The sequence below is a fragment of the Suncus etruscus genome, chromosome 16, assembly GCF_024139225.1.
Source record: "Suncus etruscus isolate mSunEtr1 chromosome 16, mSunEtr1.pri.cur, whole genome shotgun sequence".
Lineage (NCBI taxonomy): Eukaryota > Metazoa > Chordata > Mammalia > Eulipotyphla > Soricidae > Suncus > Suncus etruscus.
Window position 1 is genome coordinate 54,684,167 of NC_064863.1, and position 25,887 is coordinate 54,710,053.

The 25,887-nt window shown below is 32.6% G+C and overlaps 1 protein-coding gene across 6 annotated transcripts in view; it reads right to left on the bottom strand.

The window, feature by feature from the left end:
- EPHA5 (EPH receptor A5) overlaps nt 1-25,887 on the bottom strand; it is a 320,717-nt gene that overhangs the window by 122,765 nt on the left and 172,065 nt on the right. For 5 of the 6 annotated variants that reach the window (XM_049790011.1, XM_049790012.1, XM_049790010.1 and 2 more), the window contains exons 4-5: nt 24,143-24,298; nt 19,241-19,576 (exon numbers count right to left, since the gene is read on the bottom strand). The exons of the other annotated variant lie outside the window; for it this stretch is intronic. In XM_049790011.1, the coding sequence (XP_049645968.1) occupies nt 19,241-19,576; nt 24,143-24,298 (492 nt within the window). The remainder of the gene's footprint in view (nt 1-19,240; nt 19,577-24,142; nt 24,299-25,887) is intronic. 6 annotated transcript variants of the gene reach the window in all.

Genomic DNA, 25,887 nt, shown 5'->3' on the forward strand with positions numbered 1-25,887 from the left:
AATACACTGTACTTGATGTACAACAAGAATCAACATATTGAAAGCATATGACCCAAACTATAATAGCTAATACACACACAGACACACACACACACACACACACACATACACAAAGAGCCAGCTAATGAGACAGGGCAAGGAGAGAAGGAAATATGGATACATCAGTGGTGGTGGGTACAGAGTTTGAAATATTGCCTCCCTGTAACTTTATATTATTAGTATTATTAGTATTACTATTGTTATTATTATTGTAGTAGTAGTAATAGTAGTGGTAATGGTAGTGATAGTGGTGGTGATGGTAGTGGTAGTAGCAGTAGTAGTGGGTATGGAGTTTGAAATATTGCCTCCCAGAAACTTTATTTTTGTAGTAGCAGTAATGGTGGTGGTGGTGGTGGTAGTAGTGATAGTATCTGGTTCTGGGCCACACTTAGTAGTGCTTACTCCTTGTTCTGTGTTCAGGTGTCACTCCTAACAGAACTCTGGGTACTATTTGGCTTGAAGGATTAAACCTAAGTCAGCCAAGTATAAGGCAAATGCTCTACCACCTACCCACTGTACTATCTGTCTGAAACCCCCATAATTCTATTATTAGCAATTTCATGAATCATGGAACCTACATAGGAATTTAAAAAATAGGGTTAAGAGTGATTGTACAGAGGTAAGACATTTGCTTTGTATGCAGCTGGCCTGGGTTCAATCCCCTGCTTCCAATATGGTCCTCTGAGCCCCACGAAGAGTAATTCCTGAGTGCAGAGCATGTAGTAATTCCAGGTGCGGTCCCCAAAAGCAAATTAAACAACAGAAAGTAATTATAAAATTAAAGCATACTTTACTAAATAGCTTATTTTAAAAAATGCAGTTAAATCCACAGAGAAATGGTAAACCTTTAAATGAGGACATAAAACATGAAATATAAAAAATATATTGTGTACACTAACATTAATGGAAGAGATCTTCAGAACAACTCAACTAATCACCAGCAACACACAGGACATGAGCAGCACTACAACCTCTGGTCTTAACATAGAGCCACTGACTTGATTGACTGAAAATCACCAAGAAAAAAATTCTGTGTCTCTTGTGTACAGCTTGGGAGTTAAATTCCAGCTTGGAGCTCTCACCCCAATAGAAAGAAAAATCTCCTAAATTGAGGAATTTAAAGTTTTGATTTGCTACTTCTCAAAATCTAGGCAGTGGCTGGCCTTGACTGAACTTGGGTAAATTTATTCCACATGGATGAATTAACATAATAAAATTGTGTACTAAGCTTGGTCAAGATGCCTTCATACCTATCCCAATGCCTTCTGGGCTTTCTGTTTTTGAAACCTCTCTGTTCTCTCTCTCTCTCTCTCTCTCTCTCTCTCTCTCTCTCTCTCTCTCTCTCTCTCTCTCTCTCTCTCCCTCTCTCCCTCTCCCTCTCTCTCTCTCTCTCTCTCTCTCTCTCTCTCTCTCTCTCTCTCTCTCTCTCTCTCTCTCTCTCTCTCTCTCTCTCTCTCTCTCCCCCTCCCCCTTCTCTCACTTTCCCGGAACTACATTTCTATAGAATATAGTATTACAGAAACCCAAGTAATGTGAGAAGAAAACTGTAGTTCTTCCCTACAGAGCTCTCACATTATTATGTTTGCATTCTATTAGTCACTATTCCACAAGCAGAAATTCAGAATTTAGATTTTAGCTATTACTTAAAGGAAATATAATAATTTTGTTACATTTTGATATTAATAATTATATTATGGAAATTAGAAAAAAAACAAAAATTGCTATTTCAGCAAGTTATAAATAATTGAAAAAATAACTATATACTCAAGACATAAAATGGAAGTGATATTGAGAATAGAAAACTACACCTAACACAAGAGTTTATAAGAACATATTTTAAATGTTTTTGAGAATTCATTGTCTTGAGTATTTAGACTTTATGACTAATCACTATATATATATTTTTTGTTTGTTTGTTTGTTTGTTTGTTTTTGTTTTGGGGCTTCACTTAATGGAAGTCAGTTGTTACTCATAGCTGGGCATTCAGGAATTTCTCCTAGCAGTGCTTAGGGGATCATATGGAATTTTTAAATCAAATCTGTGTCAACTGTATACAAGGCAAAAACCATATCAGCTGCTGTACTCTCTCTTTGATCCTCACACAGTATATTTAAAATTGTTTGCAACTAATGCTTATTAGCACTTGACTGCAAGAAGTAATATTATACAATCATATATGTATAACTTATATTTGCACCAAAATTGTATTGGTATTATATTAAATCTTTTAGATCTTTTTATCACTATATAATATAGAAATCCATTCATAAATGTTTATTCATTTTATATATCAGGAAAATTTGATCTAAAAATCACTAAGCAAAAATGAATCTTTGACATTTACTAGTGACATTCAGAAGATGTCACTAAACCTATATCATAACCTTAAACTGCATATAAATTCATGACTCCAGTTATTTAAGTAAAATGATTCTTTTTATTCACTTTGCTTTGATATGTCTTGGGTATGTGACCACATTCAGGGATACTCAGAGCATATGTCTTGCTCTGTGTTCAGTGATAACTCCTGGTAGTTCTTTGTGGGCCAGATGTAGTACTGAAGATGAAATCAGGTAGGCTGGGTAGAAATCAAGGTCTTTATTTCTGGCTTCCCTTTAGTGTAATTTGTATTTTCTTTTACATGTAATAGTCATGAGTTTAAAGAAATTTTACAAATTTATTTTAAAAATCATTTCTGTTTAATAGAAAGTTCAGGATATGGAGTACTTATACATGTTTTCTTCCTTTGCACCCATAAGGTGTCTAAGTACTGACAGAAGTGGTCAAATAGAGAAAATAATAAAGCCCCAACTACAATTAAATATGTTCCCTTTACAAACTCAAATAAAATATAATTTATGTTAAAAATAATAATTAAAAATATTTCACTGCCAAAAAGTGAGAGGTCTAAGGAAATCAACAGGGTTAATGGGGTTGAGCACAAAATTGCAATTACAGATTTGGTTCACTGGATCTTCCAAACTGATCTTTCTTTGACATTACTTTCTTTTCTAATTCACTCTTTGAAGTATAAATATATTCATATGTAAATAGTTTTAGAAAGATAAAAAAATATCCACAGATATGTGTAATCTTTGTCATTTATTTATACAAATATTTTTGATTAAGACATACCTGCCATGCATCACATACGGTCACCTCTCACAATGGGCCTGATTTAACATTCCTCTGTGACTCTCTCTAGAGAAACCCATCTGACCAAAATTCTAGGTATGCCTGTATTTGGGCTAATATCATCAGGACTTTTTAGTAATGAGTGAGGCACCTCCCCAACCCCCCACTATCTAGTACTTCGAAGATCTGGCAGCTGAAATCACATCCACAAACACAGACACCATGTCTGCTCCTGTTCTCTACAGAGATTTAAACCAAGCTGTGAAAAAATATGGGTACACTGGCCATGCAGTTGGAAGCTAGCAATCTTAGGGCTTGCCAAATCCCCATCCTGCATAAGCCATGCCTACTGCACCAATTACCCACAATCGTCACTTATGGTCCTGCTTTAGTATTCTTCTAGGACTCTCTGCAGTGATACGAATCTAACCAAAACTCCAGCTAAGCAGGTATTTACATTGGCATCACCAGGACTTTTTTTAATTGAGTGTAGTCACTGACTCATCTGCCATCTCTTACTTATGGAAGATGTGGTAGCCAAATTAAAAAGGTCACCAAAAAGCTGTTGTAATAGCAATAGTGCTTGGAATTCCTAGACAACTTTTCTACAAGTAGTCATGTCATAAGTTCATTTTAATGAACTTTAATACTTTCATGCTATATAGTAACATATCAATGTAGATGCTAATGTGTAACTGAATTCACATAATGTTCAGAAACAAATAAAGCAACAGAATTGTCGGCTAATAACAAGAGCTGACTAAATCTTCTGAAAATGACTTAATGGCTTCATTGGATATACAATAATTTTCACAATTTTGATTACAACTGTACCTTTTTATTTCTCTTCTCTTCCTTCCTGTTTCTTTTTAAATAATTTTGCTTTTACTTAATGGAAACAAATGTTTTATAATCAACTATTTCAATTATGTGATACATACTCTTTAAATAAAAAGAAAAGGCATTACCAAGCTTGCCCATTAAACATCTATGACAATTTAGAGAACTTGAACAAAAAAAATTCTTTCAATTTCAATTAAAAGTATACCATTATATTTCATTTTGAAGAATTAAGGTCAAGGTTTAGAGTATAGTACAAATGACAGAGTGCTTGCCTTGCATGTGGCCAACCTAGATCGATCCCTTACATACAGTACATACCTATGAATTTCCTATAAATAAATTTTGAAAGTAGAGTGAAGACTAACCCCTGAGGACTGCTAAATATGGCACCCAAACAAAAACATAACAAAAACCTAAAAAATAATTGTGTTCAAAGAACTTATTATTTTATTCATTTATTTAAAGGATAAACTATATTCATAGTAACTATAACATTAAATAATTTTACTTAGGGACTTTAAGAAGCTTTGCCTTTATCTATTCTAATAGAAAAGTGGAGTTTTGGGGCTGGCAAGGTGGTGCTAGAGGTAAGGTGTCTGCCTTGCAAGCACTAGCCAAGGAAGGTCCGCAGTTCAATCCCCCTGCATCCCATATGGTCCCCCAAGCCAGGGGCAATTTCTGAGCGCTTAGCCAGGAGTAACCCCTGAGCATCAAATGGGTGTGGCCAAAAAAAAGAAAAATAGAGTATCATAAAAATTAGAGTTTCATAAAAAAAATGAAATTCCAGGCATATACTGAAAGTATATAACTTTTTAGATATGTGTTCTGCAATATTATTGATTTTAAATTTTATTTTTATAAATAATTAAGTTTGACAACTCATCTGTATTTTCCATATGTTGACTATTTTATGTGTTTTTCCATTTAGAATAATTTAAGATGACTTTTTTAAAGAGGAGAAAAAATATTCAAAATCTGCCACAAGAAACTGATAAAGGACAAGCAGGGGCTTTGACTTTAAGATTCTCAATTAACCTTAGCTAAAATAGATATTAATTTATACAATCTTCAAAGACTTGAAATGCCAAAAGCTGTAATGGTTTTCACCTAATAGAACTTTTGATGTAATAATTTGAGAAATAACTAAATTGTGCAGCAGGATAATATATACATGATGAACAATTGCCTCTTTAGCTATTTAAGAGAAATTAGTTAAGATCACAGGAAATCTAAAAATTGTGAGCAGGACAACAAATGTTGATAAAAGTGGATTAATATTACCTGAAAAACATATTGTTATAGGTACCTGAAAATCTAGGATAAATTACCATTTAAAAGAAATAAAATTGATATTTATATAATGCCACTAAAATAGAATTCCTGATATTTTTTATGGTTTTTGGCTGCACCCAATGATGCTCAGGGGTTACTCTTTTCTATGCGCTCAGAATTTTCTCTTGGGGGACCATATGGGACGCCAGGAATCAAAACAAGGTCCATCCTGGGTCAGCCACGTGCAAGACAAACTCCCTACCACTGCGCTATGGCTCCAGTCCAGAATTCCTAATTTTTAAAATCACTAATACTTTAGTGATTTAGTGGGTCACTGTGTGAACCACCCATCTTAGATATGATGATTTATAGATTAGATTTTTGAAAAATAAATATCAAATGACCAATTAAAAAGTGCTGTCAGACTATATAATTTTATCTTTTAAAATTAGGAATCAAATAATATTAAAACAAAAACAGACAACAGAAAACTCTGTCAAACAATTACTGGCTAAGGAAACATAATAATTATTTTGTTTTTGTTTTGTTTTAGGGGCCACACCTGGTGATAGTCAGGAGTTTTTTTTTTCTATCTCTGTGTTCAAAAATCATTCCTGGTGATATGCATGGGACCAAATGGGATGCCGAGGATCAATCCTGTGTTGATTGTGTGCGAGGCAAACATCCTATCCACTTCAGCCATAAGAAAAGTATTTATTTGTGAAAATACAGCTTTCAAGAATATTTTATTCATTTATTCATTTTTAAACAAATAATTATATAGCCCTATAATAAAACTATAAAGTGAAATAAAGAAATCCAGAATTACAGATGCTGTGTTTGTATGTTTATGTATACATACACGTAGCTACATATGGTTTTTAAAATACTGATCAAATAAGTAAAAGAAAGGCCATGAGAGGGGCCGAAGAGATAGCATGGAGGTAAGGCATTTGCCTTTCATGCAGGAGGTCATCGGTTCGAATCCCGGCATTCCATATGGTCCCCTGTGCCTGCCAGGAGCAATTTCTGAGCCTGGAGCCAGGAATAACCCCTGAGCACTGCCGGGTGTGACCCAAAAACCACAAAAAAAAAAAAAGAAAGGCCATGAGAACAAGATTTAAGGATATTTTAGGAAAATGTTTTTAAGCAAACGTGACAGAAAATTTAGAAATAATAAAAATTCTACATACCTAGGAATTCTAAGGGACAACAATATTTTAAGTTCATAGTCATGAGTGATGAGAAACAATTGAAAAATTAATTCAGACAAGAATTTAAAAAGTTAGTGACTCTGAGGGTTTATATTTTTACAGTGAGTAAGATGGAGAGTCACCCAGGACAATCAGCATAAAAAGTTCATATCGTTATAATTATCATTATCATTCTTTAAAGATGTCCCTATTGCCACTCTGAAAATAAATTATAGAGATCCAAAATAGAAAATAAGCTAATGTTAGAAACTATTAATAAAATTGGGAAGTAATTATGAACAGTTTAGCTATGAGATAAATAAAATTAACTATCATAATTTCTAAGAATTAACTATCATAAATAAGATTTATTATAAGAATTAACTATCATAAGAATTAACTATCATAAGTAATCAAAAACTATCATATTAATATCATACCCACATAAAACATGTGTCATATAGCACTCCAAGATTATGACAATACCTTGGATCAGAGTGATAGAACAGCAGTGGGGCATGCTCCTTGCATGCTACTGACCCAGTATGAACCCGTGGCTCAGTCCCTGGCATCCCATATGGTCCCTGAACCTGCCAGAAGCGATTTCTTAGCACAGAACCAGAAGTAACCCCTGAGTGTCACTGGGAATAGCCAATAAATTATGGTAACACCTAGATATTACTTGGTAATTCTTGATGTTCTTGTCACGATTGCTTATTTACCTTAGTAATTTCAGAACTCAACTCTCTACTAGGGTGATATACTTACTCAGGTTAGAGGGATACTTCTGCAACATTTTCCTTTTATTTTGGACAAACACAAACCACTCCAATATATTTGAGTTAGAGTTGTACACATAAATTTTTCCAAGCTCAGTAATAAAAAGCAGAAAAACTCCATAGTAGTAAAAATAAAAATGGACAGTCTGAAGAAAGTAAGTACAAGGATTAAAGAACTTGCCTTGCATGTGGCTGTATCTAGCACTCTTAACTGGCATCATATTTGTTCTCCTGAGCACTAACCAGGATGTCCTCAAACAAAAACAGTTAAAAGAAGGAAAATAGTGAGAAAACAAAAGTCTCTAGGGCAAAAGTTTAAAGAACAAAAAGGTAAAGTCTGATGGAAAAAAGAAAAGCGATTTATATAATAAACCACTAGAATTAGTCACAAAGGAAATTGCCTGAAAAAACATTGGATTTTACAAGAGTAAGATTTCAGTAATGAAGATACTTGATTGTAAAAAGAGATTTATGAATTAGATAAATCCACCCTGCACATGAGCAGCAAAACAAATGGAGTTGTAATCTCCACATTTATTCTATGTATCCTGATGTGGCCATAGATTTAGAGCTCTGAAAAAAACTGATGTTAAATCTGGGTTTTGGGGAGACCAGGAAAATACTTGGAAATATGCAGCAAAAAAAAAAAAAGATCAAGCTGATATATTTTCAGACTCTCACCACTGTGGTGGGTACGTACATGTGCTCTCTAAAACTGGTCCTTGTGATTTTAATCTAGGATTTAGAATGGAGAGAGTTTCTTCTACTCATTATGTGTTTGATTAGTTCTTGTTTCATTTTCTTTTTGTTTTGAGGTCACACCCAGCGGTGCTCAGGGGTTACCTTTGACTCTGTGCTCAGAAATTGTTCCTGGCAGGCACGGGGGACATATGGGATGCTAGGATTGAAACCACCCACTTTTCTGGATCAGCTGCAGGCAAGGCAAATGCCCTTCTGCTGTGCTATCTCTCCTGCCCTGATTAATAGTCAAGTAACCTATGTTTCTGGTGCTGATCTCTAAAAGAAAGTATATTATACTATGAAACAAGAAATTGCATTCCAGTTCTCTATATAAGATGGTTTTTACACTAAATAATCAATATGCATCTAAGTTACACACATCATACGTTCAATGCACACATCAATAAATGGGAATCACTGAATAGTTCAAAATCTGCATTGTGACACTATGCTGAGCTACAGAACATCCTGAGAGTTTACAGAGGAAATAGACTGATGATTCTGTTCTGTAGGGAATCAGATTGAATTAATAACTGACACCAAAAGAAAGTGATTCAATTAGTTTCCAAGTAAGGTAGAAAAGAGTACTTCGATTAATAAAAGAATTGATAGTTGATGTGAAAACACCATCAACAGGTATTTTGTAGAAAATTTTAAAAGGAGTGAAATTAAAAAAAACATTAATTAAGAGATGACAACACTTTTTCAGAAGAAACTAATAAAAAAACTAGTTTTAGTACTACCTTTAGTTGGAATTTCTTGCAAAATGTGGATAAATTCAGCAGACTCACTGTGTGTTAACATGCTTATTGTTAGGCTCTTCTTTGATTGTATTAAATCACAAATACAGTATATAGTTTTATTCCATGTTTGAGTATGAAAATGATATGCATTAAATTTGCTAAAATTCATACAAAAATTTCTAAAATTGGCATTATTCTCAGTAAAATCTCCATACTGGAGTCTGTAAAGATGAGCAATGAAGAAAACTGCAGTGGACAGCAAAGCATACAAACTTAATAACTGTGTTACTGGAAAATTCTGGAAAACCTGAACCTATGAATTATAATTTAGTTCTCAGTGTCTGAATATTTATTTCAAAATTGAAACAGCTGGCCCAGAGGTGTAGCGTAGTGCTTCAGCACATGTCTTGCATGCATGATGTTGAGAGCTCACCACTACATGCTGAGCGATCCTGATGACATATCATCTTGATACCTGGCCCCAACAAAATGGTCTGTGACCAATGTATCACAACTAAAATATTCCTATGCTGCCACTAAATGTGTGTGAGGCCCACAGCACTGAAACTCAGTCTGCGTGCATTGTCATTATGTGGATGACTTCCACAAGTAGGAAAAATTGCAATAAAAGCAAAGAAAGGAAGAAATGGGGAGTAAAAGAAAAATAATTGGGTGGAGAGAAAGAGACAGAGACAAAGACTAAGAAGTAAAGAAACAATATGTAGGCAAACACATTTGGAAAAAATTACTTGAATAATTGTAAAATAATGAAAACATTGCACAGTAAAATCACTATCTCAGATCAAATGTTAAAATTCATTTCAGTTATAAGGAAACCATTAACCCATTGAGTCATAGATTGTTTTAATAAAAATGTACTAAAGCATTGCTCCAACTAAGAGAAAGATCACAGAAAAACAAACAAAAACTATAGCGGAGTCAATGGCTGTGAAGGCTTTGTTTAAGGCAGTGATAGAGATGTAAGATCAAAATGTAGGGCAAAGAAAGTATTCTCAAGAAAGCTCCAATTTACAAAACTACGAATACTGAGATTTTTAGGCCAATGTATAAGAAACAGACTTCAGTTAGAAAAAAAAGCATGTGATATATTTACTAATAATTCAGAGCACAGTAGCTCAGGAGTAAGACTTGCTGGCTTCACATTCCTCTTCTATCACATACTAGATTTGTGACCTAGAGCAAATCACTTCACACCTTTAAACTTCGAATTCTTCATCCTAAAAATGGAGTAATAATAGTATTATGTGATGAGTATACTACAGGCTAAAATAAGCAAATGCACATAAAATTATTTGTATAGTAATGTGCAAACAATAAGTCTACCTGCACACCTCACATCCTTTATTTGCTCCTCCACACTTCCAGGTAAGGTATATCTCTGAATTGACAACCCAGGGAGCATTTTTGTTTTGTTTTGTTTGTTTGGGGCCACACCTGGCTCTGCATTCAAAATTTCTTCTGGCAGGTTTAGTGGACCATAAGGGATTTCAGGGATAGAAATGGATTAGCAGTATGCAAAGCAAATATCTTAACCTTTGTGCTGTAGCTCTGGCCCTTTGGAGGGTCTTTTTGAAATAATAAGCATGTTCTTCTCCCTGATGAATGCCCAGAAGCCTCATTAATCACCTTCCAAATTCTCAATCGGTCAATCTCAACATTTCCTGAATTTTATGATCATGTGTAATGTGTACCTCAACAGTGTAGGTAAGATGAGTATATAATACATCCTGACACTGGAGGCAACAACAGGTAGAAAAGAAGAGAGAAACATCCAATAAAATACCTCAGAGACTCCCTGTTGGGGTTAACTATAACTATAAATTAACACAGTAGGAGCACAGCAACAATGAGGAAGATTCATACAAGCACACCAAGTTTAGTGAGTGAAAATATATATAAGGCTTTAGTATTACTAACCACCTCTGTAAGCTCTCAGATAATAAAATATTCTTAGTGGTACCATCTTGAAGATAATTAATGAGCTCAAAGAAGTGTTGAAACAAGTACATAGAGGACCACGAGAAATTATGAGATCAGGAAACAAAGCTACCACTAGATGAGACAGACACAAAGACAATTGCCACAGCATGCATAAACATCTCCATTTAAGGGGAACTCAGAAAGCCCACCAGATGTATCTCCGGATTTCCCTGGTGGGGAAAGCTGAAATAAGCCCCATGGGGTTCATCTAAAGGCCTGCTGTGGACGCTTCTTCCCCTGCGTGGAAAGTTGAGTAAATTCGAAGAGAAAAATCCATGCTTGATATTACGTTTTTTTTTTTGTCATATTTGGCTATCTCTCCTTTGTAAAGTCTCAGGCAAAATTATGGCCTCAATCAAATTCTTTTCTGAAATCCCAGCACCAAATATTACTAAGAGAACCCCTTTTTCTGGTTAATATTTAGCACCAAAATCAAAGACAATATTTTTTTCTCTTTTCCAAATATGTCCTTGCAGCCAGAGTTTCTGGTAATCAAGGGCATAGCCAGAATGCATTTCCTGGGCTTTTGACTCTTCTCAGAAAATGGGAACTACACCTTAGGGGATTTAGCTCTTTCCTTTACTTGACCTCTAAAACAATAGAGCCCAGCTCAGTGAAGATCACTCCTAGATTTTTTTCTACCTCTTAATAATCCCTTATTTGCATTTGAAGTTAGTTTACAAGAGCTGCACTGAGTTGTGACCATCTCCTTTGTAACTTGGAATTTTTAAGGCTCACACCATAGCTTAAGTACTGTCTAATGTTGAACTTTGCTTTGTGATTATAAACATTCTTCTCAATACCTAAGACTGGCTTTACCCCTTATAAAACCGCCTGTTTAAAGATTAAACTTGTTTCACATCTATGCCAGAAGACGCATGCCCCCATATACAATATTTGTGTGTGGTTATCATTTATTTCATATTCCACTGCCCATGCAACCCACTCTCCCTGAAGTGGACTCATTGAAATCCCACTGGCACTGTAGGACAGAAGTCGCCTACAGCAGAGAATAGAATATGATAGGAAAAAAAAACACACAGTAGAAGGCCCAAACAGAAGAATAATAGCAATAGCTGAAGAAAAGATAAAAGAGATTCAAGATGAAAAACAGGAAATCCTTAGAAAAACAACAGAAATCTGAATAAAAATCTACAGCACACCAGAGAACAATGGAATGAATTTTAAAGGAAGTAAGTTTCATGAGATTCCCTGAAGAACAGCATGCAAATTCAATAAAATCCCACTGTTTTATCAAAGTTGAGGAGTGCAAGGCACCAAGATCCAAGAGACCCAAAGTGTTCTTGAAAGTATACCCCTAAAGAAATAATCCAAGATACATTATAATCGCAATGACAGAAGCCAGACAGAGATATCATGTTGAAAGCAGTAATATCACAAAATAAATTATAAAGGAAGGCCCATACACTTCACAGCAGATCTATCAAATGAGACTCTATGAGCTGGAAATGTATAGTGACATAGTTTTTAAAACTCACTGAAATGAACACCACAAAGAATGACCCATTCAGCTTCATTATCCTTTAGATTTGAGAGAACAATACAGAGCTTCTGGCCCAGTAACAGGTTAGTAAAGTCATAGCTTTAAAACCAGTTTTGCAAGAATATATAAAAGAGCTTCATTAAAAGACAAGACACAGCTTTCTTGCATGGCACTTGTGATTTTGCCTTCTACAGATTAGGAAAGGCTGATTATTCCTACTTTGGTAATGGTTTTATATATTTTCAATAATGAAAAATGTTTCATTGATAGCAAATGTATTATATTTATTAAGTTGAATTTTTACACATAGATATTTTCATTTTAACCCTTTACTTATTAAAGCTGAAATTATAATTTTATACAATATATTTTTAATAAAGTCAATATTCCCTTTTGAGGATAAAACAACTTTTATTCTTTTATTGTCTTATTCATATTCCCTTAATTTTTCTTTGCTCTTCTCATTTTTACTAAATTGTGTTTAAAATGTATTAGCATAGTCTTATTTATATTATAAAATTTTAAAATATATGTTTGGAAAATAGAAAGAAACTAAGTTTTATATAAAACAAAATATAAACAAAATTCAGTCATCTTTGTTCCTTCTATTGTTACAATAAGTAGAAAAAGAAAAGAAACAAAAGAACCTAAGGCACTTTTTTTAGAAAACACAGTAAATCTCTAGTAAGATCTAAAATATCAGAGAACTAGCAGAGATTTTGATTATTTCTATTCATATTCCATTCTATACGCTTATTTGTATTACAAAAACTAGAGATAAACTGTGGACCAATTCATCAGTCCCTTGTTTGAGCTACATTTTCAAAACATCAAATAGCCATAGGAAAAAAATCACAGAATTTAAATGTCACTTATGCTAACTTGCAAAATAAAAGGATAATTTCCACTGATATGCAGAAAGCTTTCTGTAGACCATCAAAATCAGAATCTATGCATAAAAGTATCAGTATACAGGGGCAGGAGTGATAGCACAGTGGTAAGGCATTTGCCTTGCACGTAGCCAACCGTTCAAATACTAGCATCCCATATGGTCTCCTTAGCCTGCCAGGAGCGACTTCTGAGTGCAGAGCCAGGAGTAACTCCTGAGCACGGCTGGGTGTGGCCCTTTCCCCCAAGAAATCAGTATACAGCTTCTAAAAAATATTCATGTTATGTAATTAAAACACTTGTTTCTAGACATTTTCTTTAGAACTTCTAGAATTTAAACAATTGGTATATAAACAATTAGTATATAATTATATATATAATATATATAAACAATTAGTATATAAACAATTCTCTATATAAAATACAGCTCTAGTTTCTTCATGGTTTTATATAATAAGATTCATGTTTTTTTTATAGGCCAAGTATTTTAACCTCCTTTTTATTTGATGGTAATGCTTTTTTCCTATATACGTTATTGTTCAGAATAATTTAATGGAATTAGAAAACTTCCAAAATTATTATTAAACTCATAATTTTAAGAAGTCATTTGTACATATACTATTAAAAAGTTTCAAGGGTTATTACTCCATGATTAAAATTATTTCATTTGTCATTTAGAGAATCACAAGTGATATAATACTTTTTTGTTTGGGGTTGTTCTTCTTTCTTTATTATGTTTTTGCTTGTGTGTGTTTTGTTATAGAGCCATATGCAATGGTGCTCATGGCATACTCCTTGATCTGCATTCAAGGTTCACTTCTAATGTTGCTTGGGAGTCATAAAGAGTGCTGAGGACAGAGCCTAAGCCAGTTACTGCAATGTAAGTGCCCTATCCACTCTTCTATCATTCCAGTCTCTTCTTTCCTTTTTAACTTACCATTGAGTTTGTCTACATAGTATATAAAGTATCTACAACAAATTTAATATGTAATTTTTTCCTTTTCGAAATGTTATTGAAACAAGGCTTTCTTTTTAGGGGACCTCCCAGGAGATGGTAAGGGATTATAAATTCCCTCTTATTCTCAGCTAAACAAGTAAGCAGATAAATGCAGAGACCTGTGGTTACAGGGTTACCCCAGATGTGCTCTGGGCTGCACCTTAAGACAGTCAGGACCCATGTGGTATGAGGAATTAAACTGGGGTTGACTGTGTGCAAACATGTATCTACCTCAACACCTGTATTTTAAGAGTGAAAAAGACTCTAAAAATATTATAATATTAATACTTTATTACATGTAAGGCTTTAAATTAATTGTTTTGAAAATATTTAAATTTCACATTCATCATATGCCATGGAAAACATGTTTTCCACTTTTCAAGTGAAATACTGCTCCTCAAAGTTATTTAAGTAAATTATCCTTCCACAAACCTTGGAATTAGCCGAAAGAGTAAGGAAATCACAGTCTGGCTCTATTACCGAGATATTTCACCAGTACATTAAACTGCTTCTCTTTTTATCAACTTCCCACAAAACCTTTCATTTTTTTATTTCCTTTTGAAGACAGTAAAATTATATTTAGTATAATATATAGGCAAATAAAAGGAAGTGCTGAAAGTGTAGCTTTCTGTTTTTACTATTTTCCTTTTTTAATTGTATAAGTAAATAAAAATATATGTATACTAAGTAAAAGACACTACTAAGGCTTTAGAATGATTGTGCTATGCCCAAAACTGGGTGATGAAAGAAACTCAGTCCTATTGCTGGTGAATTTATATATAAATCAGAGTGATTGATGCCAGTTAAAGCAATAGTATTATGATTATGGCTAACGGTAGTAGAAAAATGGTATATGATATATATCTTTAAGTTGAAAATGTGTAATATGAACTATATTATGAGAGTTTTTTTAATATAAAAAATGTAAAATTAGGGGCTGAAGTGGTGGCACAAGAGGTTAGGAGTCTGCCTTGCATATAGTTTGATCCTCCATAATCCCATGTTGTCCCCCAAGCCAGGAGCGATTTCTGAGCACATAGCCAGGAGTAACCCCTGAGCGTCACCAGGTGTGGCTCAAAAACAAACAAACAAACAAACCTAAGAATGTAAAATTAAATAAATTGAGACTCTTAAATCTGTATAGATGGCAAATTAATTTGGGAATGTAGTACTGCATAAGTAAATATCTAAAAATTTTGCATGCCACAAGTGAATGTAGCATAAAATACAGCACTATATAAGCTAAATCCTGAACTTGAATAGCAAAAATATATATAGAACTAAGGGAAGACAAAACAAAGATGAGAGATAGGTGTGAGAAGAAATAAAATATTAAAAATAATTGAAGAGAAGAAAAGCAAAAGTAGAGAACAAATTTCAATTGTCTGAAAGTAATGAAATTAGACAGCAGAGGTAACTTTCAAACAAATGGAAGATTAATTTAAAATAAATCAGGCAAGGAGCACTTGTCAATAAATGGTGCAAACTATATAGTTACGTGCAAAAAATTTGGTTTCCTATATTACAATGTTGTAAAGTCAATTAACTATGTATTATCAACCTTAATATTAAACTTATCTCTAAAAAACATACTGAAAAACTTAAGTCTAATTTCTTGACTGTAGGCTTTTCAATTGTAGGATCCCATGACAAGCACAATATTAACAGAAATCAACAAATGAAACTATTTCTAACTAAAACACATCTTTACAGTGAAATAAGTAACCCCTTCAAAAAACAAACAAACAAACAAACAAACAAAATACCACCACACTAAATTGAAGAATATATGCATACATTACATCTATATTAAGATACTCTCAAAACTGAAGAACAATAAAATGGGAAGTGATGAAGAAAAACTTTGATCAAAATATGAGAAGATAAAAGCAGACATTTTAAAAAAGATATACATAAGACAAAATTATCATAAAATATGATATGATACAGAGTATGTTCATCATCAATTATTTTTAGAGAAACACAAAGCAAAACAAAACTGAAAATGCACTTAGTCAAGCAAAAATATTTTATATCAAAAAATCCAGAAATAATCAATACTTGTGAAAATGAAAGTTTAATTCACTCTTCTTGGATTTGTTGCCTGTTTCAGCCTCTTGCAAAATAGTTTGAAGATTTCTTTATAATGTAAGAGCTAATCTTCTATTGACTTTTAAATACCATTCCTATACCTTTATCCTAGGAACAGAAAAGCATTAATTCAAAAGGACATAGGCCAACCACTGGTGACTATAGCATTATTTACAACAACCAGGAACTGGAAGCAACACAAGTTCTCAATTACAGGTGAATGGAGAAGGAATTATGGTGTATATACAAAAGACGGTGTATCACTGAACTATAAAAACGATACTTTGCAGTCTGCAGCCACATGGATGAAATTGGAGGGTGTCATGCTAAGCAAAGTGAGTAATTCTGAAAGTAAAAAAAAAACAAATACCATATGATTTTGATCATATGTTCAGAGTATAAAGAAACAAAAAAGAGATTAGACATTTTACAAGGGATACAAATCATGAAACAATCAGTAGAGCTGGAAAATAAGGAAGTTCATGTTGGAAGGGGAGATGACGAGCTGTTTGACAATCATTGAAGAATCTTGCCATACTGTTGTAGGGATGGTTTAATAGTCATACACGGATAAAATAATAATTGTAATATTATTGTATACTGTGACACATGAATTAAAAAATAAATTGCTTGAAATAAAAGTGTGTCTCCCAAATATTGCATTTAACTTCAATACATTTTAGGTATAAATTATCACAGAGTTTTTAAGCAAATAAATTGGTATATATTATTATTAGAATGATATTTTATATCTTCATAAACCTGGAGAAGCTAATATTATTTAGCCAAAAGAAATCACAGTTCAAAGGAATTCTATACTTCCTTTTCTCAAGCTTAAGACATATGGCTTGAGTCATCGAACAGTATCTTCCTTAAGATACTAATTCAAATAGGTAACAAAGATTTTGCTCTTCCTGGGGTTCTTTTTTAAAAAAAAAAAAACAAAAACAAAAAAATTGTCTATTGATGATGGCAAAAAAGATGAACATTTTTCTGGTAAAAATACTGACAATTTTGTAGTAGCTTTCTGTTGAGATTCAGAAGCTGAAATGCTCCTAGTGGCAATAACAACTGAAATAAAGTCAAATGCCTGCCATTTATTGTCTGAAGCTATTGTAGCAGTCTTTAAATTTACAAGCACTCTATGGAAGAAGGTTGGGCAATGCTTGTAGAAACTTAGCATTTAATCTTTAAAAGTGATAGTCTTCTTTATTGTGTGAATCACTAATCCTATTTTAAAAAGGAGTTTTTCTCTTAAAATTAGTCAAGTAGATTTTGTTTACAACTAAGAACAGAGAAATGGAAAAAAAAAACAAAAACAGTGTTCCTCAAAGAAGGATGTTTTAGGCAAATGTCTACAGAGAATGGGTGATATATTGACAATGATTTGACAAGCTAAATTTTAATTTAACATAGACTACATAAATTTATTTAATAAAAAAAGATGAAGAGTTTGGTAAATCCTGAACTAAGTTGCAACTAAATAAATGATTTCTGAATATGATTGTTAGTAAGCAAATACCCACTTGCTTTAATACTATAAATATTGTAGTACTATTAATGCAAGAGAAATATAAAAAGTAAGTAAAACATTAACCACAGGAAATTGGGCTGAGGATTCAAAAAAATAAAATGGTAGTTCAGAGTTTAAATCTCTAATAAACTAGGTACTGAGAACTTTGTCCTTTCCTTGCCACAACTATCATACATTTTCATACAGTGAAAATGTTAAAATGACAGAAGTACTGAAAAAAACTGAGTCATCTTCTACAAAATTCCTGAAATACAAAGATGATTAAATGTATCGCCTACTTTTAATAAAATGAGATCATTTCTTGGGGGGTAACAACTGGCCTATGGAATAACACACAATTGTAATATAGGTATGTGGGAGAATTCAAATTACTTAAATATTATTTCAAAATGTTAATTAGCTTTTTTTTTTGGTTTTTGGGTCACACTCTGCAGTACTCAGGGGTTACTCTCGGCTCTATGCTCAGAAATCACCCCAGGCTCGGAGGACCATATGGGATGCTGGGATTCAAACCACCATCCTTTGGCATGCAAGGCAAATGCCCTACCTCCATGCTATCACTCTGGCCCCTTAAATAGCATCTTTGCTACTGGAATTAATGTTCTCTATCTGTCAAAGGAAACTGTTCCTTTCTGTATAACTGATTTACAATATGATACAAGTATGTCCTGGATGAAAATTTTTGCTAAAGAACTTTCTGATTTTTAATATCTTAATTTTCTTCCCTTTGACCAAAATGAGCTATTACAGACATTGATTCTTGGCACTGATATTCTAATAGATTCTTTGTACTAATACACTGAATATAAATTCAGTCATTGTGTCATTGACTTTATATTAAATAGAATATTTAAGGAAAGAATGTGAGGAATAAGTAATTTGTGCACTATTATGTTAACTCGTTACTATTTACTACTAATTATTGTCTTACAATGTCCAAATATTCAAATAAAATGCAAATGAGATTTCAAGTGGTTATAAGGAGTCAACCAGTATATTGCCTTAATTTCATAAAAATGTTATCAAAATATCCAGCTCATGAATTTCTTATACTAACATAAATGACAAGATTAAACTGTGAAAGAAAATCCAACAATGGTGCCAATTACACAAACAAACAAATGAAACCTGACTTATTATACGGTAAATCAAGAAAATTAGAAAATACTTTAATGAAACAAAAATCAATTGGAGATATAAAAATTTTATGATATTAAATTATGAGATGTTTGCCACAAATAAACTAAATCAAAATATATTTTAAGAAAAAAATCATACTGAACTATCCTTTTCTGTCAAAAAGGAATTAACCAAAAAAGCTATAGGTTTTATTTAAAATTAAAAGAAAAATTAAGGTGTATATTTACTTGAAGATCTAACCCTGATTTATGGGGTTACTTTTAAATATACAGATTCAGCCCTCAGCCTTGGTAATGGAGCTCAGTCTAACACAGAGAATTTGGTTGGACATCACACTTACCTGCTTGATTTGTGGTTACATTTACAGACACATACTGACGACCTCCTGGACTCAAGTCGGACACTCCATTCACTGCCTCAATCTCAAAGGTATAGTTTGTGTGAGCGAGCAGATCCACCATCATGACAGAGGTGTTTGTCAAGCCGATTTGCTGGGGGAGGTACCTGACATGACTGCCACACTCCTCACACACACCTGTATGGGAGTTGCACTTCTGGCATGCAATATAATATGATACATCTTTCCTTCCACCAGTGTCAGCAGGAGGAATCCATTCCAGAAAGACACTAGTTTCATTAACATTTGAGATGGCATTCCGAGGAGCGGAGGGGGGTCCTGGTTTGCAAAGTAAAGTGAAAAAAAGATAGTTTAAGATGATAAATGTAGGCATATTTTACCACACAAATCTCTGGTCCAAAGAGAAAAATATGGACCTGTGATTATATTTCTTAATATAATGTGAGGAGGATACAAGAGCCTTCAATTTATAATAATCATTTAAAATTATTAGTGTTGTTGGGATTATGTGGGGATTTGTACTATAGATTATTGTTATTATTTTTTGTTTATTTGTTTTGAGGCCACATCTGGAAGGTCTCAAGGCTTACTCCTAGCTTAAGGGATCATTCCTAGCGTGACTTGGGGAACCATGTGGAGTGCTAGGGGTCTAAGTCAGGCTAGCAATGTCCAAGGCAAGTACCCTACCACTCTACTATCTCTCTGGTACCTATACTAAGCTTATTTATCTTGATATTGTTAAAAAAAAACAATAAGAACATGCTTTTCAGTGTGTAAAATTATGAAGCAATTTATTCATGTAAATCTAATTATAGACAAAAGTATTTAAATATAAATGAGGCAAATTCTTTGGACATATCAAATAGAAAAGGCTTTGGTAAATGTATTAGCTATGTCTTCACTATCCTTCCCTTGAAATCTACAAAATAAGCGTCATCTACTAAGAAGTGCATAGGTAAAATCGTCTTCACTATAAATTCTGCACCAAATGAAAACTTCTTTCTAGTTAATCTCAAAATAAATTGTGTATTTACTTGATAGAAACAAGAAAAATTGAAATTCTGTTTTAAAAGTAAAGAAAGCAGGGCCAGAGGGTGGCACAAGCATCTGCCTTGCCCATGCTATCCTAGGACGAACCACAGTTTGATTCCCAGGCGTCCCATATGATCTCCCAAGTCAGGAGCAATTTCTGACCACATAGCCAGGAGTAACCCCTGAGCATCACTGGGTGTGGCCCAAAAAACCCTAAGTAAACAAAACAAAACAAAGCAAAAGAAAAGTAAAGAAAACAATGGAATTTAAAATTTTTGTCTAAATTAAAATATATAATGTATTTTTAGTTTAATATAGTACTCTTCAAGTTTTGAATTTCCTTGAGTAAATTATGAGGTTTTTTTTCTGCCATTCCCCGAGTTATTTTAAAATAAATTCAAATCATTAAATATGAGAGAATAAAAGTAAATGTATCTTAAAAGATATACAAAAATATAAGTAAATAACAAATAAGTATATCTGTTTGTGTATTACTTTTATCAAACTATTAATAGATATTAATATACTGTTATATAACAATAAAATATATCTCTACAAGATTATAATTGAATTTCTGATACCTATAATTAAAATGTAAGTCAAATATTAATAATATGTAACAAGATATTCTTAATGAAAAAATACATTTACATTCATTTTTAATAAACACAGGAGATTTCTTTTAAAAATAAATGGACTATGTCAGTAACTAGGTAGCATAAATTAGCTTAGGAAGACATGAGTTATACTAAAATCTATTGTCTATTTTATTTAAAGTAATCAATCTCAATTTTAATCTATGAATACTTTTCATAATTATTGATAAATACTTTAGTTTCTGTTGGGACGGTCACAACTGGTGATACCCAGCAGTTACTCCTGGCTCAGGAATCAGGAATTACTACTGGTAGTGCTTGGAAGAACATATGCTATGCAAAAATCAAACCCTGGCTTGTGCCTTTCACAGAAATCACCTTACCCAATCAATACACTATCTCTCTAACCCCTGAGGAATTCATGTAAAAGCGAAAGGAAATGGACTATTTAAATATCCAAATAAACTAAAGAACCCTTAAACTAAAATAAAATTTTTGACAAAACTATTCCATTTTTTTCAAGTTTTATGATTAAATTGTGAAATTTTCTGTAAAACCAACTTACACATTTAGTTAAAAATTACTTAAGTAAAACAATTAAGAAAATATTGTTACTATTTTATTATAGTTTTTGCTTTATAATAGACCATTATGCATAAAACCTTACAGGTTTCCATCTAGGAAATAAAGGGTAAAATAAATATAACAATTCAAAAATTCAAAGCCTAATTAGAAAGGCGTCAAATCTACATGTTTTTTTTCTTTTTATACAATCAACTGGAACACTGTTTATTCCTCTAAAACTTTTTTCTAAACTTGTAATTATGTATTAGAATATCCCTCTTTATTCTTCTTCTTCTGTAATATCAACATACCAAAATTTTGGCGAGGTGTATGTGCCTCCTTAAAGCCCCAAAAGAATAAAAATTGAATTCCTGAATTTGAAATAAAAAAAAAACAGAGGTTCAGACTAGATTGCACCTAGAAAGAAGTGTAAAGAAATTCCACTTCTCCACTATATGATGATGCAGCCAGGTCCTGTAAGAAAATAATTGATTTCAGCAGCTTCACTAGAATCTTGCTTTTTATTGATGTTTAACTTTAATTTTATTTTCTTAAGTTGTAAAATTGCATTAATTTACATATGTATTTTTCTGGAATATATACTCCATAAAGGAGTTATACTCATAAATGTAATTCCAGAGAGCCAAAAGGAGCACTAAGCCATGCCTTTTACCTAACATCAATCGAGCCATGTTTTCACTAGCTCAGATGCTGCTACTTTGGATATTATGGAAGCAAATGAAAAAATAAAAATGAAAATAGAACACACATGCCCACCCCCCCCCGCAGATTATAAATCAGACATTTCTACACATATTTTAATAATCTAGTATTCAGAGATTATAGATAATGTATTTCTACAAGTATTCTAATAATGTAGTATCCAGAAATGCATAAAAATTGGTGAAGTTATAATCCTCACATCTATAGACAATAAATATGAAAACTGCATATGAGCTTTAAAGAGAAGTTAAGCACCCTTACCACTAGAGTACAGACTCTTCCCTACTCCCCAGACTATAAAATTAGCAGGTAATCTAATGTTACTTGCTGAGAGAAAAAGCATGGTCTAACCACTTAGAGAAAAAATAGAAGTGACTAAAAAGTCAAGGACTCTTTCACTCCCACTTTAAATAACCACTCTAATTTTTAGTAAATAACTCCTCCCATAATGTACATATTTTCGGACACTTAATTACCTAAATATTCTGCAAAACAATCAAAACACATCGCATTTAATATTTATTTATAGTTCCTCTGTTCAAGAGGTTCTTCCCCCAAAATGTATATTTTAATGACAATGAGTCATTTAAAGAGAATTGTCTGTAATTACCATCTGAGTCATGATATCATCAGTCGTGTGATAAAGTAATTATCATTATCAGTGTAAAGCTATTCATACCAATGACTTGATGAATCATAACATTATTTTCACATATACCATAAAATTCAGATACTGAACTTGGATACAATTTTGTTTATTTGCAACAGCAATGAATGCTAAATTTCAAAAGTTTATTCTGCATCTTTGTGAGAATCTGTAGCTTACTGAGTTCTAAAATAATACGAAAAGATAGATCATGAAAATAGGAGAAAGAAAATTCCATTTTCTTCCTCTTTATTTTCATTTTCCATAGAAATTATGTGAAAATACTGTTTAAAGTGTTATATTACACATAAAAAAATTCACAAATCTATTCTTTCTGAGGAACATATTGGAAAGTATAAAAATTAAACATGAAAAAAATAGGTGGATGCATCCCGTACAAATGTTGAATTTAACTTCAAAATTATTTGTTCCTGGACTGGAGATAATGTACAATAGGTTAGGTGCTTGCCTCACATGCAGCCAAAGAATATTAAACTCTGAGACTATTATGACTTCCTGAGCACCACCAGTACTGATCCCTGAACACTGCTAGACAGAGCTAAAAAAAACAAAATAAAAAATTTGGGGGGCCAAAGCAATAGTACTGCAGGTAATGTGTTTGCCTTGTATGTTGGATTTCCACATTATATATGGCAATCCAAGGTCATCAGAGTGTACCAACAAGAGTAACCTTTAAGCACTACCAGATGTGATCCCCCTAAAAGCAAATAATAACAATAATAATAATTTATTATGATATGTGGTTATTTTGTAAGTTATATATTAAGGAGACTCATAATAAATATTGAAAATTCTAACTAAAATTGATTTGATATTTTACTTTTAAATAGATTTTGTTTATTTTTTGTTTCTTATCTTCTTTTAAAAATGATTTTTTCAATGGCCTGCTCAAGTTAGAGAAAGAAAATCATTTTTCATGACATCACATGATTAGTTTAAGATAAGAAAACAGAATACAGGGAACTAAGACTTATCTATTTATCAAAGATGTATATTTATCAAAGTCATGTTTGGTTATCATGAATACTGAATCATGTAATGCAAAATAAAAATCTATAGCTGTGTCTCAAATATTGAACATGAAATTAGGGTAAATGAATGTTTGTGAGAGTGAATAATCAAAGAGATTCATTTTCAATTGCTTCCTCAAAGAGATGGAAATTTGTTGGGAAAAAGCTATAATTGTAAAAGTAAATTGTATGCCTGTTTTATAGAAAGTGGCAGTAATCTGTAACAGGCTCCATCATGCTTTTTTTTTACTGGTGAAAATGAGCATCACCAAATATTCATAGGTTTCCTTACTTGTACATGCCATTGTGGGTGGATCAGAATCCCTCCTGAAATAATCCTTTTCACAGACACAAGAGGTTGAAGCTTCCTCATGGGTATAACTGTGAGGTGGACATTTGCTGCAGCTCTGGCTGTGAGGTGAGGCTTTGAAGAACCCAGGTCTGCACACTGTCAAAAGAAATAAGAAACTAAGCTTTTCCCTGGAACAGATGCAGTGATTGTTCTGTGAATAATGTCAATATTTGACTAGTATACACAGATTACAAATAATTTAACTATTTATTACTCTACTGTTTTCCATATACTTCTGAATCAAAACTAGCAAGTTATATTTATATAATTAAGTTATATAAATGAAACATGTTTAGAAACTATATTTTAATATTTTATGATGCAGGAGTTTATGAGATTATCATATAAAATTAAATATTTGTAAGTGTTTAAAAAAGCACCACCACTTTTTATATAATTTAATTTACTCTATTACTAAAATAAATGTTGAAGAAATACAAACTTTTCACAATGCTTTTATAAGTGTGTGGTATAAAATAAGCAGTCAAAATTTGTTTCTGAATTGACAGTCACCTAGAGGATAAAACTTCACAAACTATTAAGATTGTGGAAAGTGTATAATTGAGTTAACATATAAATCACATTGATACTGAATTCAGTAGGAGTCATATTTTAGATATCTGTTTTATATTTCATTCTACCTTAATTTTATTATGCATGCATCTATTCTAATTGCAGTCATACTTACACTATAAACATCAAATTGTAGCAGAAAGAATGTCTTTATCTAGTTTGTATGAGGCATATGTATATCAGTGTTTGACCACAGTAGGTGTTCATAAGCTATTATAATTCACGAAATGAAAGGCATGACTCGAAGACCATGATGAAGCTCTTTAGAATCATGTCTAAAAAATGTTCTTTTATATTCTACTAGCATTTATAAATTGATGAGCAGAAAAAGTAAAAACTCCTAAAATATAGGCTTTTTTCTGACTTGTTTCTTAACAATGGCTACTAAAGGCAAACTGTGCTATTCAGCAGTCCATTGTAAACCAGAAGAACTGAACGAATTCTCTCATGTCCTCTTAAGGAATCAGTTTATTAAAAGTCAGTCAAAAACCTATGTCTATATATTTCCAAATATCATGATATATATATTAATGAGGATTTTTTTTTCATGCATCAATGAAACTTGCTGAATACCAATGAAATGTGTATTTCAATTGTAATGACAGATGTAATGAATAGGCTAAATTTTTTCACTTTTTTTTTGGTACTGGTTATCCACTCCAGGGCCTCAGACATGCTAAGTTGTTCCCCTGTTGAGCTGAATCTTCCAGTGCCTTGGTTCTCACTTTATATATTTTTTATTTTATGGGGGGAGGGTCACACCTAGAGTGCTCAGAAGTTTCTCCTTTCTCTGTGCTCAGCGTACTTTTTGCAGGATCCACATACATAGGCTCCACAGAGATAGGATACTGGGTATCGAAACCAGCAAGGCAAACATCCTAATCACTGTGCTATTGCTCAGGCAATTGATTCTCACTTTAAACTCTATTTACTTTCAATATGAAATATTATTTCAGTCATATTATATATTTTGAAATAATCTCTTTCATTAAACAAATGTCAGTTGTTGTCAATGGAAATTTTAAGTTAAGATCTTTATATAACACGTTTTCAACTCTAGATGGCAAGTATGTGAAGAGAAAACAATAAAATCTAAGTAAGTGGGAAAATAA